We start from the raw sequence: 15,693 nt of genomic DNA on the forward strand, positions 1-15,693 counted from the left end.
GGATCGAAAAACCCAGATACAGCCTCAGTTCCATGGTAGCCAGGACCAACTCCACTTGCACTCACTTCATAGTCAAGAAAATCAATGGTGTCAAAGAAAAATGGCAAGACTAAGCAGCTCTAAAACTACCAAACGCTGTAGCTCCTCAGCTAGGCAGCTTTATAGCGTGACTCCTCGGCTATTAGTACCTAACAAAAACAAGAGTTAGATTCAGCGAGTAAAAACCTTGATGCCCGAAATCAGTCCAATAGGTTTTCAATTCGGATGAGTGTACAGCACCCCTTCTTGGCCCTGTAATTTAAATCACGACAGTTCATTTAAACCAGAACTAACCCATATTCCTCAGCAAAAACGAACCGGAACCTGGACAACCACCTCTACTAAACTAGTGGAACCTAGTTCGTGAAGTTCAGCTGATAAGCAACTCTTCTTTTCAACTATCTTATTCTTCAATGCTTAAATTATTCATCAGTATAAGACTCTTAAAAGAAGACGACTTAATAAAATCGATCCGCTTTCAAGGGAGTGAGGAAAAGTCATTGCTAACGTGATTCTGTCACGGTCAATATCAATTATAAAAGAACTAAGGTTAAGTTCGAACTGTTGGGTATTATCACCATGACAACAGCTAACCTTGAATGGTTTCTATTACGATTGTTTTCCAATAATTTCATATTAACGTTGATATGAGTTGATATTCGCAGAATACTTTTATTATTAAATCAATTATAACTTTAATAGTAAACAATTAAGTTTTTTATTTAACTCTAATGAACATTTTTTAATTAGAGAAAAATATTTTGAAGTAAGAGAAAGACGTCAAAACGTAACGTTAAAAAAATCCAATATCTACTGGCATGTTTACGACACATAGATACAGTAATTAATAAAAAAAATAGTAAACAAAGAATAATTAACTAATTACATATTAGCATTCGGAGATCACACGGTTATGTAACACGTATGTGCTGCTAAATACGAGTAGATAAATCAGTATTACTCTATTAGTACAGCGTTGTATAATAAAACAACCTTCACCTCACTCCTTCAGTTTCAATTACCCCAACAGCGATTTTAATAAGTTAAATGTTAACGTAAACTGAAATTTAATTAATTATGTATACATGTTTTTATTTACATATATATGCACTACTCAAAACAAAATATGGGCCACTAAGATTTTATGCTGTACAATGAAAACAATAAAGACATTATATTGTTTAACTTATGTAACTACAAAAAAGAATAATCACGAATTGTTTTTTTTTTTTTTAGTTCATAATGAAATTGGCCATTTTGAATGAAAAACATGAACAAAAGAAATCACTATCAGAAGTAAATACGAGTACTAATCAGTTACTTTCTGTTTACTAAAGTGCATTTAAATGTAAATAAACTAGTGGCCCTTATTTTGTTTTGAGTAGTATATATTGATTTTTAAAAAGAAATTCGTTGGCTTTTAATGGTGATACACAATCACATAAATATACATTTTAATAAAATTGGAGTGTCTGTATGTTACATCGAGAAAAGAAATCATATTTATGTTTTATGAGGGTTCATTTAAAATGTTAAACTATAATATATGAACTCACCACGACAGAGTGTATGGCACCAATCCTAGCACAGGCGAGCATACAGACGACCGTCTCCAAGATCATTGGCATATAGATGGAAACTCTATCACCTTTGGACACACCGATATCACGAAGAGCATTCGCAAACTGACGGACGAGATCCATTAGTTTTTTGTATGTCACGCGGCTGTAGTCTTCGGGACAGTTGCCCTCCCTATAACAAATAATTAATTGATTAATACACAAACATCTGATTATATTAAACTAGCTTTTACCCGCGACTCCGTCCGCGCGGAATAAAAAATAGAAAACGGGGTAAAAATTATCCTATGTCCTTTTCCTGGTTCTAAGCTACCTGCCCACCAATTTTCAGTCAAATCGATTCAGCCGTTCTTGAGTTATAAATAGTGTAACTAACACGACTTTCTTTTATATATATAGATTGTAACACAAAATCAACTTTATTAATATGTGTCAATAAAGTTGACATTGTGTTAAAACCTATCTTTAGATGTCCAGAGATAGGTTAACGTGGAATTAATAACAGAGATGCCTTGTTCGGAACAAACGCCATCTCTCATACGCGTAGAGTAATGCTATTTTATACTTTTTTATATTTTAATTGAAATTCTACTCAACGGTCTTGTGTTTTATTTTATGATTCAGAAGTATTAAAATGAACGTCATTCTAAGCACATCTTCCAATAATAAAATAAATAACGCCCTTCGCATAATCACGTACCGTACTGAGAAATAGAAGAGAATAAAATAAGAAAATTTAAGATTGCTATTTATTAAACTAATTATAGCTTATCAAATTATTAACAATAGTCATATCAAATTAAAAAATGTAATTTATATAATTTTGTTTGATGTAGAAACAAAAATGAAAGTTGTGAAATGTTACAATCATGGGAAACTTTATCTTATCAGAAGTAAAGTTCCTATGTCCGTGTCCTAGTTCTAAGCTATCTCCCCATCAATTTTGAGCTAAATCAGTTCGACCGATCTTGAGTTATAAATAGTGTAACTAACACACTTTCTTTTATATATATATAGATAGATTCCGAATAAAAAGTTTATGAACTTAATTTGTGCGATTTAAGATAACCTACTATTCATAGATCCCTTCAAGGACAAAGTGTCAGGGGCGGACCCCAAACACAGTGGAAATGTTATACTGAAAGACATTAGAACCGTTAAGTATCAATATGTCGAGGATAGAACAAAGTGGAAGAAATGAAAAATGAAAGCTGACTCTACCAACAAGAGAGAGAGATACAAGATATCATTGCCATGTCTTTTTAAGAATGTGCTGAAAAATTTCCAGCTTTACTGAAGTTATGTAAGTTTTACAATGTAGTAAAAAAATCGTGACAGATTCATATGAATTTATTTATTTACAATGAAGCATTATAAATATCATGTTCTAAAGTTAATTTAATGAGTTCCATTGCAGTCCGTTGCTATATTATAAGTTGATCGCACTGTAAGTTTGTATGAACCGGTGTTAACACACTAAGTGATGCGTACCACATACATAATATAATAGGAATTAATGTCAGTTCATTGATATTGCTACCTACTAGTGATAACAAAATGGTCAATGATGAATCGTAAAAAAATATAATCAACAATTACCACATACTACTCAATCTATAACTCTTTTTATTGATAGAGTTTGAGCGAGTAATGTTTTAATATTTTTTAATTTCATGTAAACCAATCGTGGTTTTTTTAGGTTAAAAAAAAGTTTCAACCATATAAGAAAAGATTACCGCATAGGCCCTTTTACTTCAGCAAAAAAAACACGTTAACACCTGTAAATGTGTATTTGTGTTTAGTGCATATTGTTAACTAGACTAAGACGTAAAGACTAGCTTTTAACATAAAAAGTAAAAATCATCAATTTGTTACTTTGGCCCTTACACATAGGACTCATCGATATATGCTATTTTCTTCGTAGTATATTTTTGTAACGTAGTACTTTATAAAACACTAGCTTCTAACCGCGACTCCGTCCGCGCGGAATAAAAAAAAATGCACAAAAGATAAAAAGGTCCTATGTCCGTCTCCTAGATCTAAGCTACCTCCCCATCAATTTTCAGCCAAATCAGTTCGACCGATCTTGAGTTATAAATAGTGTTACTAACACGACTTTCTTTTATATATATAGATTAAACAATTAAAAGATACGGAACATTAGCCGCGCTAGTTTCATTCGGACACGACTATTTTTTGAATAGAATGTAACACGGAAATGCGTATTTGTTCCGATTAGAAGTTAACGACAAGGTTGGTAATGCCTACGAATGTCAATGGTTATAAGATTGTAAGCCAGTTTTTGCCCGATTGACAGCGGCAAATAAGCGATTACTTGAAAATCTTTGAATGTATAGGTCAAATTTTTGTGACATTAATAGTTGTTTTCTGAGACCAAATCTCTACATAAAAATATTGTTCTCTGTTTTGTTAAATATAATGAGATAAATGACGGTATGTTTTAAGACTTTTTGGTCTCAGAAACCAAAGATGTCATTCTTAAAGTAAAATTTCCTATAAACAATACGGTACTTTTCCTCATTGAGACCGTGGCTTAATAATACAAACTCATTTAAAATCATATTTAGTACCTACTGACCTCTGTACCTACACGACAACTGCTGCTTTTAAGCGAAAGCTGTCATTTTAACACCTACTCAGCGTATATTTATAGTGTTGGTTTAGGTAGAAAGATATGGGTGGACCACTTTAATAGGTCACATTTGACACATCATCAGAATCCAACAACGTAACCTTGTAACGGCGAGTATAAAATATTATTTATTTATTTGAAGTTACAACTGTACAATTCTTACCTTTTTGTCGATTTTAGATTACATATATTTTGTAATAATGTCAATCGAACGTCGCGACGTTACAATTTTGCGACAATGAACTCTTTTTAAACACTAAAGACATTACAAAAACATCTAACAAAAAACATGGATATTTTATAATAACCGATTTCGATTCACATGATTTTGTAAGCCTAAATCGATTCATTCAGTTTAATCAATGTTTTTAAGTAGCTCACCTTACTATGAAGCTAAAATTAATATATGTCAAATGTGGCCTGTTTGCGATGAATTCAGCAAAACAAAATTGTACATAAAATCCGTATATTTGTAAGAAATTACAGCAAATTTTTAATATAAAAGAGCGTGCGTCTCGCGTCGTTGTTGGTTTGCGACTGCCGGGACGGGGAAGCGGCGCTCGCGGCGGTGCCAGCTCGCTGCGGTGCGGTGACGTCACTCGCGCGGGCTCGTGCGCGTACATGGCCTATAGCAAGTACTGTTTCCTACGACCTTCTTATGTTAAATAGACGTGAGAACTTCCGTTATAGTTATGAATTAAACAGGACATATGAACATTTTACAATATAGTCTTAGAAAGTTAAATTGTTATAATATTTGATAAATAATAACCAAATGCGAAAGTATTTTTTTTTTACTCAAATCTACTTAAAAGATTTAAAAGTTAATAATATTTCGCATAGCACGATTGAATTATGCATGGCTTCAATAAATACTTTATTAAACAGAACGCTTTAGAACTATTTTATAGTCTGATCAGGAATATAAATCATCGCCATATGCAGAAATCTTATGGAAATAATCTGACATCTCCGTACTTTTGTTGCAGGTTCATTTTACCATCAAGTAAACATATATTGTATAATCTTATTCGCCTGCCAACATTAATAAAAAGAAATAAATGGCCTTTGCTAAATAAATATAATCGCAACAAATAAAAACAACAGCAAAGCGAAATAACAACGCAACAGGATTTTATCGAAGTTTATTTTGTTTATTTTCGATGAGATATGTATGTATCAATATACTCTAAGCGTGCTTAAATGTTAGGAAATACAGCATTAAAGCAGTATTAATATCCACTGCATACATAGGCTTCTCCCAAATATTGCCATAAAGGACGGTAAAAACAGTAACCGTTGGTTTCTAAGACAAAATCTCTGTATACCATATTGTCATCCCTGTCATTATCTAACAAACCACAGATAACACTATGTTTTAAATGGAAGTTTTGGTCTCAGAAGACACGGTAGGTCTTGCAAGCAAGAATTAAACAACATAATAACCAAAATAGAATGAAGCGCTTCACAAATAAACATGTCGACGTAATTGCAATTCTTAATTGATTTCGAATTCTTAATTGATGATGATGAATAACCAAAATAGAATGAAGCGCTTCACAAATAAACATGTCGACGTAATTGCAATTCTTAATTGATTGTTAAAATCATTGTCTCGTTCTTTATTTAAAAAAACATATTTTTTTTAGGCGTCACTATTTCGATTTTATTAAGAACCGACCACGATTAGATCGTAGGTTATCAAATCCGTTAATAGATCCGTCGTTCAACATTTTTAAAAGCATTTTTTGTACATTGTCAACAAAATGATCTGAAGTTTTTAAAACAAAAACCTTGATATGATACTTGCATAAAACAAAATGAGTAACGCCATAATTAAGAAAAAAAAAAACGTAGGAATTAACAATTAACATCAATAAAATGTTGCGAACAGTTCTCACCGGCTATTTACATCCTATTGCACATCTCATATTAGGAAATTAGTAGTCAACGCAGAGAATACGGTTGCATATGTACAAAAACTACTCTTTACATTTTTTAGGGGGCAGATTCTGCTACCAGAACTAATTAAACCTGACATAAAACGTAACTTAATTATTGTTCTTTCACCGCTGAGACTCAATCATTTACTGACAAAGGGTTGATTTGTATTAGGATAGGCGAAAACAGAACATCATCTGTCTTGTATGGATAAATTAAAGTAATAATTGCGCTAAACGGAAAAACGTAATCTCATATAACTTTCAGGTTTACAAGCGTGTGCAAATTCTGCATCGAACGGTTCGTTGGAAGATATGGTGTTGCCATAGAATACCTTTGAAAATGGAGATTATAATTAACATTAAAGTATAAGGGAACTGTAAAGATTCGCCCGTACTGTTATATAATGTGTTACGAAACACTAGAAGCTACATATTCATGCAAGCAGGCAGTCCTTCAGCCAGCCTTGTGCTACTGACCTACATATAGCATCCCCGGGGGACGAGCTCCGACCTACTATTCTAACATTACTATCTTTCGAACCCATCCACATACGAATAATGTAGCCAAAAATTATGTAATTTCACATCAAATAGTAAATTAATAAGTAATACTGCCAGGCAAGGCTAACCCCTTAGTGTATGTTATTAATAGTAGTCTTCCTTAGTGCCCAATTAAATTTTCCCATCGTGGATTTTCACAGCTTGAAACCAGAAACCCTTGTTGAAAATATTTTGATGTTTCTGTTTTTTTTTTCCAAAGTATATGAGAGAGATGACAATGTGTTTACTTAAGTTTAACTCACTTGGTTTAACATAAGTAAAAATATATATTGTCTCTAATTAACATGTTAAAATCACATATTTTTCTCAGTCAGTTAATAGAAGGTTTAGTACGGAGCGCCCAAGAGCGAGGTCAAATTAAGGAGGTCAACCGGATTAGAGATTTCTTGTTGGGATATATAAAAATTTTAAAATACCTAAATATATAGAAAAGGTGGATAATGGATGTAAACGTGAATCAAAAAAGTTTCTATTCATCACTATGTCGCGGTTTATTGTAATTGAAATGTCGTCGGTAAAGTCTATAAAACAATATCTTCTACAAAGCGTTTAAATAAATTCTTTTTTATTTTGTAAGTTCTTACTTTGTTTTAGGAACACCCATGACGTAAATTAACTAGAAACCGTAAAATCTACATACGCTTACTTAAATGACAAAGAAAAACCCCGGAAGTTCGTTTCGTAATTTAAAAAAAATATCAAGGTTCATGGTCCACATGAAAGAAAACTAAGTATACCTATAAATTAAATGTAGCCGACAAAATACATTATACATTAATAAAATAAAAAAAAGAATTAGTAAAAAATCAATATGAATGTGCGCCGTCTCGGATGTTCGCTCAGCTGTCTATTGATTTTGTGATATGATGAGTAGGAAATTTTACTTACCAATAATATGCAATTTTATCGCCATAGCCGTTCCTCACATTTCTATCCAGAAGATTGAAGCAGACGTTGGTGACTGCGCCGTCCATCCATTTCACGAAGATATCGCCTTTGGTTACATCGAAATTGTACGATACGTATTTCCCCGGCTGAGGTGGGGTTTGCCAATAAAAATCTTTAGCTATTTCAGACCAAAACGCTTCAGGTTCCTCTAGAGATTTTCTATGCATCTCTTTAAATTTATCAAATGATTTAATGCGAGATTTTTCAATCACATAGTCGGTAGGATTGTTACGGATAATTAACAAATAACCGCTCACGACAACGTTTTCTCGGCGACTGAATGGATTTTGTCGGGAACACCGATGCCAACCGACGTCGATGGACTGCGGGTGACCGACGCAATGACGCATGCATGACACACGCGTGCGCTGTTCGCCATGTCGTTTTCCCGCGTAAATATAATTGTCTTCGATATTATTACCGTTGTACAACTTTTCTATTGCATGAGATTAATTGACTTCAGGTTTATCAGAATTGAAATACTAAATTATTTATGTAAACAATAAGTATTAATTAATGTCTTTTAAATACTTTTTATTATTAGTTCCGAATATAAAATACATAAACTAGTATTACTATCGTTTATAGCGTTGCCAGGCGTCCGGATAAAGTCGGACATAGGTAGGCTTTTTGATTGCGTGTCCGGCTAAAATAAACGGTGTCCGGCTTTTGTTAGGCTTTTTACATTTCCCAAACGAGAGTGTATTATACTATTAATACTGAGACAAAATACTAAATAATATAGGGTGTCCGACCTTTTTATCCAAATGTCCGGCCAAACTGGCTGGTCTGTTCGGCTAGTAGTCGGTTTGGCGACCTGGCAACCCCAATCGAGTACATCTCGGTTTTGTCAAATAATTAGGTAACATTATTGAATGTTGAAATTTAATTGAAGAATATAGTTTGGACACATTTCAGATGAAAGTGCTGCGAAAATGCAAAATATATAGCAAAATTTTCTTATAACGCAGCTGGTCTAAAAAAAGTGGGATCTTTTTGTAGGAGTGAGGGGATTGCAATAGAATTAAAAAAAAACGATTCATTGTTCTTGTGTATACATATATAAAACCTTTTTTTTAATCACAATAATATAATTTATTTACCTATTACATGTAGCACTTAATTAATAAAATACAATAAATTAGCTCCACTAAGTAACATTTAAATTGTGATTTTCATACTTGTGATGTCACTTTTCGCCATTCATTCTAGGACATTTAAAACAATATCTATTTTTGGCTATATCTACCACATCTATGTGTATTACTCATAACAAATATATATAAATACACAACACATATAATTCTAACTGACATAATATTATATATTTTAATGTTCATGGGTTTTCGGGTATTTTGGAGTAAAACGAAAGTTAGTTTGACAAATTTAATAAAGGTATTTTACAATCAACTTTAAGAAAACAACACTTTATATCTGCGCACACGCGTCGGTAAAAACGGTACTTTCGTCGAGAGTGTTCGCGTCCGACTAGTCACGTAGGCGCGATGGAAGGACATAATGGCGACGCGGCCGCGGACCAATCACCGCCGGTTGAGGCGCATTCCGAAGGACGCGCTGATGGCACTTAAGGGCGCGTTCTGAAGACCTTTGCGTTATAGGCTCCCCCTCCAAGTTGGTAACACGTCCCGGGTCCAACTTGGTATCTGACTGTTTAATACGCGGCCTACCTCTACCTTTCTTTGGAATAACGGGTGTAGTCTGCTCGTTATCAGATGTTTGAATAAAGGGGGTCAGGTCCGAACTGTGATACTTACCTATGACAGTGTCGTCGTCAGTCAAATTCGAGAGTATAAAAGTAGTGGGAGTTACAACTCGTTTAACGCGATATGGGCCATCTCGTTTAGGCATGAATTTGCGAGTTTTTCCTTTCGAGGCATTGCTCAGTACGTGTGTTTTGACCAAGACCAAATCATTCTGTTTATAAGAAGGTACAGAACGCCGTGCAGTATCACCTATCTCCTTACGCTGATCTTGCTTTTTCTCAACACGATCTCGAATATCCTGTAAGGCACGTACGAAGGAACGCAAATATGGAGTAGCCGAAGGAACAAAGTTTTCCTTATCTAAGATTGCACGTAAATCATGGTGCATCTCAAAAGGTGTGCGAAGTTCGCGAGCGAACGTTAAAAAGGCTGGGGTTTTCCCAGTGGTGGAACAGACGGCGCTGTTCATAGCGAACCGAACATGGGCAAGATATTTAGGCCAGTTACGGTGTTCGTTTTTTACTAACAAAGACAATTGTACTTTGAGATCCCGATTTTTGCGCTCGGCGGGATTAGCTTCAGGGTGGTAAACTGGAATGAGCTCTTGTTTAACACCTAAAATAAACATCGACAGCTGCATTACTGAGGATATGAACTGAGTGCCGTTATCGGACACAACTCGACGTGGCAATCCATATCTGAGAAAGTATTCTTCTATGAGAAGTTTGGCGCAATTTTCCGCTGTGGCCTCCACAAGCGAGAACAGTTCCACCCACCTGGTAGCTACGTCTTCAACAAGAAGGACCCAACGTTGTCCTTGATCTCCTTCAGGCAGGGGACCGAAAAGATCCACTGCAAGGACTTCAGATCTTTGTTGGAGCACGGGTGTCTGGAGGAGACCAGCTGGTTTCTGATTTGCGGCTTTATACTTGAGACAGTCCACACAGTTTTTTAGATACTCTGTGACGTAACGACGCATCCCGGTGAAAAAGAAGTGCTCACGGATGCGTTGCAGAGTCCGCTCAATACCCTGGTGGCCTGCAGTTGGAGAATCGTGAAACGACTTTAAAATTTCTTCCCTTTTTGAAATTGGCACTACCATCTGCGCTTCTTCGGAGTCGTTATCTGGATCATAACGATATAACACGCCCTGCTGCAGTACGTAACCACGTTCCAGCCACCGAGTAGAGGTAAGTTCGTCTGTGCTTTCTAAATCTTGAATAATTTTAGCCACTTCTGGATCTTCAAGCTGCTCGGCTCGGAGCTGACTCGGCAGTGCTTGAGGTAAGTCGACGATTACGGAACACACTTCGCATTCGTTGATACCATTACAGGTAGGTCGACTTAAAGTATCAGCTAAGGTATTAACTTTACCTGGAGAGTACTCTATCTTGAGATCAAACGCCTGGAGTTTCAGGGCCCATCTGATGAGACGACCACTTGGGGACTTGAGTGTAAGCAACCACTTAAGTGGCTGATGGTCACTTTTGACTATGCATAGATGGCCATCAATGTAACCCCTAAACTTTTCTACTGCCCATACGACTGCGAGGGCTTCCCGCTCGGTGGTAGAGTAATTCCTCTCGGCTGAAGTCAGAAGTCTACTTGCGTATTCGATTGGTTTTTCATTGTTATTGTCACCTTGTAAAAGTGCAGCCCCTAGAGCATAATTGCTGGCATCAGTGCGCAACAAGAAGGGCTGGGTGTAGTCGGCCTGTATCAAAATAGGAGCGCTAGTAAGCTTACTCTTTAGCACGTCAAAGGCGCGTTGCTGTGCTTCACCCCAGGTCCACGCTTCGTTTTTGCGTGTAAGTTTTGACAGTGGTTCGGCAATACGCGAGAAATCAGGAATAAATTTCCTAAACCAGGAACAGGTCTGTAAAAATGATTTCAAATGTTTGAGATTGTGTGGTTCCTTCATTTTCAGGACGGCGTCGACTTTGGTGCTATCCGGCTTGATTCCTTTGGGTGTGATCACATGGCCTAGGTATGTAACTTCCTGGCGAGCGAAGTGACATTTGGCGCGGTTCGCGTGGAGCCCAAAGTGACGCAGTCTGTCAAAAACCTTGTCAAGATCCTGAAGATGGTCCTGAAAACTTCCCTGTGTGATCACCAGGATGTCATCCAAATATGCCAACAAAGTGATGTCCTGCAACGACGAACTCGAGTGGAAACGATCGATCAATCGCTGAAAGGTAGATGGCGCGTTTTTTAAGCCGAACGGCATGCGCTTGAACCTATACGTACCAAAAGGACTTATAAAGGCGGTTTTGTCTCTGTCTTTTTCTGCTACATTGACTTGCCAATATCCGGCGCGCAGGTCAATGGTGGACATGTGACAATCCCGTTTGGTCATCTGCAATAAATCATCGATTAAGGGAATTGGATAACTATCGGTCTTGGTGATCGCATTGAGGCGACGGTAGTCGACGCAAAATCTAAAAGATCCGTCCTTCTTCGGGACAAGAAGAGCAGGCGCAGACCACGCAGACTCACACTCTTCAATCACGTCGTCTGCTAACATTTTCTCCAACTCTGCCTTCATTATCTCTTTTTTTGCTGGAGTGAGCCTATATGGTGGAACGGCTATAGGAGCGTTATCGCCGGTGTCGATGTGATGCTCTGCGTACGGAGTTGGTCCTCCCCCTGGTTCGAACAGGTCTTTGTTCTGTTTCAGGAAGTCGGACAACAGCAGTCTCTCTTCGGGATGCAGCATAACTCCTTCCTCCTCACGTAGGAAATCTGCAGAGGATACGGACACGCATGGTCTGGAAAGTTCATATTCCAATGGGTAAGTAACCTCATCACCAGAGAAATACCAAATTGAAGCAGCGAAATCAAGCACCATACCCGCTGAAGCAATAAAATCCATACCAAGAATAGTATCATTGGATTCGGTGTGTGGGAAAATAATGAACTCCAAACACAATAGTTTACTTTTTAGTTTAACATGCAGGTTAGTAACCAATAACTCACGAATCTGCACGGAGCCATCAGCGAGACGAACGCGTTTAGTGGTTTCTTGACAGGCATGATTATGCTTAAGCAACACCTGATATAAGGAAGCACCCGCAATACACCCTTTAGCACCTGTATCCAATAGTGCGGTACCCCTTACACCTAGAATTTCCACTCCTAGAATCGGTCTCCGTTGGGATTGACAAGTGTCTGACACTTGTGGATGAGCATTTGAATTAGTTGACTCAAGAGTCGACAGAGAAATGTTCGAACATGTGGTCGCTCTATTTAATAAAAATTGTGACTCAACTTTAGGAAATAATTTTTGATTATTATTAAAATCGTCCTGCATGGTCAACCTAGTAGGCGTAATAAAATTATTTTTCAAATTATTTATATTTCCGGATTGTTCATGGAAAACATTTTTCATGGTCACCCTAACTTCTGTGTTCGATTTCCGCGGATGTCCGGAAAAAATCATAGTCACCCTATTCTTATCAGTAGGTGTCGAAAATGAGATTGATTTGGTTGTGGTCAAATTGCACTTACTTATAGAACAATCACCAAGCATGTTAGTTAGCTTAGAAGTCGGAGGAGGCACATCATGTGGCATGCACTCAAACATATTAGTATCACGACTTAAATTAACGACACACCCATTATCACAAAGAAAGTATTGATATGGCAAGAATGCAGTAAAATCAATAGGCAAAAACTCTATGTGATCAATGTTAGCATAAAATAACTCGGGTAACACAGATGTAAACTGTTTAGGTAAAAACTCTGTGTCATTATTTTTAGTATGAAACAATTCAGGTAAAGCTGATTTAAATTGAGTAGGCAAAAAATTTTCAGAGCATTCCCATGCAATATTATTTACCAATGACGGTTTATGGTTCACTGAATCAAAGTTGGACTTGGGGGGTGGTAACATGCTTGAGGGGAAACCTTTATGTGACACACTGTTATAAGATGAAGTGGAACTCACCTGGGACTCATCCTTATCACAAGATGATTTGATAACAGTGGTGGAATACCTTGTACTGTAAGTTCCCATCAGCGCGCCTTTCGGACGGTCGTATTCACACGCAGAGAAGTCCGAATTGCATTTAGCACACTGTGATCGAGTGACACCTCTCTCGTTGCATCCGTAACATGACGGGATAGGGTCGGCGGCATTATCAATGTCCTGTTTGCCTTTAGCTGCTAACCTACGACACTCATCACGTGTATGTCCATAACTCTTGCAATAGAAGCAATATCGACGTTTGGCGTTCGCGAACGGCGTAGAAGAGCCGTGGGGTTGTAGAGACGACGGTGTGTGCGGCACCACGGAGTTGCGAGGAGGACGGCGGTAGGTGCCGTGGGCGCTGGACTCAGCGGCGGGCGCAGGCGGCTTGGGCGCGCTCTGCGGTGCTAGTGGTGGCGCGGTCGTTGACCCCTGGGCGGCGGCGACGCTTGCGGCGTGACGAGAAGTTGGCGGGAACTGGCGTTGTCGCAGCTTGTTCTGAAGGCCAGTGGTTGATAGACTCTCGTCGCAAGATTCTTCTATCTCTCTAGACTTTCTGAGTAGCGTGTCGAATGTATCAATCTCCTCTCTTCTCAAACGCTCTCGTATTTTACTATGTAGTAGTCCGTACACCATGTCCATCTGGACTTTGGTTGTCAGATCGTCCTTTGGTAGACGTGATAATAACGCTCGTGTTTTTGCGATAAAGAGTTCCGTTTTCTCATTTGCTTGTTGTGGGTTGGCGAATAGCTCCTTGTATATACGATGCGGAGGTCGGCTATCACCAAACGCACCTCTGAGGGATGTGAGGGCGTGGTCCCACTTGTTCGTGGTGGTTTTAACCCCTTGCCACCATGTCGCGGCTTCATGAGTTAACAACATTGACAACCCACGTAGTGCATTAGTTTCGTTTACATTTGCACATTCTTTGTAGGCTTCTACGGCATCTATAAAACCGTCGAGAGATTCGTCTGGCGCTCCGCTATAGCGAGCCTTGCACGAGGCGAAGTTTCCATGTGCAGGTTGAGCGGGCGGGGACGATGGCCGCTGCGAGTGGTTGAGAACTGTGTGCAGTAGTCTCTCAAACGTTTCCTCTTGGTTGCGTTGCCACGTGGACATCATGGCGGCCATGTCGTTGACAGACATATTTCCCGTTGTAGTCGGCGGCGGGGAAGAACCGTCTTCCGCCGGGTCGAAAAACTCAGATTGTCGACGAGACTGACGACGTGTGCGCGATTTTGTCATACTTTTTTTTTTTTACGATAATAACTTTTCACGAAGTTTCACAAAAAGTTCACGTAAAAGTTTACTCCAAAGCCTCTAGTTGGGCGCCATTTTTAATGTTCATGGGTTTTCGGGTATTTTGGAGTAAAACGAAAGTTAGTTTGACAAATTTAATAAAGGTATTTTACAATCAACTTTAAGAAAACAACACTTTATATCTGCGCACACGCGTCGGTAAAAACGGTACTTTCGTCGAGAGTGTTCGCGTCCGACTAGTCACGTAGGCGCGATGGAAGGACATAATGGCGGCGCGGCCGCGGACCAATCACCGCCGGTTGAGGCGCATTCCGAAGGACGCGCTGATGGCACTTAAGGGCGCGTTCTGAAGACCTTTGCGTTATAATATACAATTAAAAAAACATACATTTCAGTCACAATTTAAGACACTTGAAATTAAATAATTAAATTAAGTGTTAATTAAAAATAATTATATTCAATTATACAATTTATTTTAACAAAATAAAAAAGAATTTTGCCATTAAAACAATTTCAAATATTTCATACTTGGCTATTGTTGCAATATATATTAGGTCCTTACATATGAAATTGGCGTTTTGTATGGGAGGAACAAAAAGTCGAATATTTTTTAATATAATATATTTAATTAATCAAAGTATGAACCATTATTTTCTATGCACTTTTGCCATCTCATAGGTAGTTCATTGATCCCTTTACTAAAAAAACCAGTCGGACGGGAATCAATAAAATCTTTGAAGGCGATTTGGACTGCCCCATCGGAGTTGAATTTTTTCCCTTGTAAGAAGTTATCCAAATTTCGAAAAAAATGGTAATCTGTTGGAGCAAGGTCCGGGGAGTACGGAGGATGTCTTAGACTTTCCAATTGAAGCTCTTCTAATTTAGTAGCCGTCTGTTGCGCAGTGTGTGGTCTAGCGTTGTCGTGAAGCAGCAGTGGCGTGGAGCGATTGACCAGCCTAGGTTGTTTAGCCGCTAGCTTTTCCATCATGGTTTGCAATTGCTGACAATAGACATCAGC

The 15,693-nt window shown here is 37.9% G+C and overlaps 1 protein-coding gene across 1 annotated transcript; it reads right to left on the bottom strand.

The window, feature by feature from the left end:
• Positions 1-255: 255 nt before the first annotated feature.
• Positions 256-15,035, bottom strand: LOC123722976. Its single transcript, XM_045685523.1, has 6 exons — positions 13,063-15,035; positions 11,816-12,765; positions 9,500-11,578; positions 7,665-7,893; positions 1,596-1,791; positions 256-291 (listed from the first exon to the last, which is right to left on the bottom strand). Exons 1-6 carry the CDS (start codon positions 14,658-14,660, stop codon positions 256-258), a joined length of 5,088 nt encoding a protein of 1,695 aa, XP_045541479.1. The 5' UTR covers positions 14,661-15,035.
• Between the last annotated feature and the right edge of the window lie 658 nt (positions 15,036-15,693).

The sequence above is a fragment of the Papilio machaon genome, chromosome W (assembly GCF_912999745.1).
Source record: "Papilio machaon chromosome W, ilPapMach1.1, whole genome shotgun sequence".
Taxonomy (NCBI): domain Eukaryota; kingdom Metazoa; phylum Arthropoda; class Insecta; order Lepidoptera; family Papilionidae; genus Papilio; species Papilio machaon.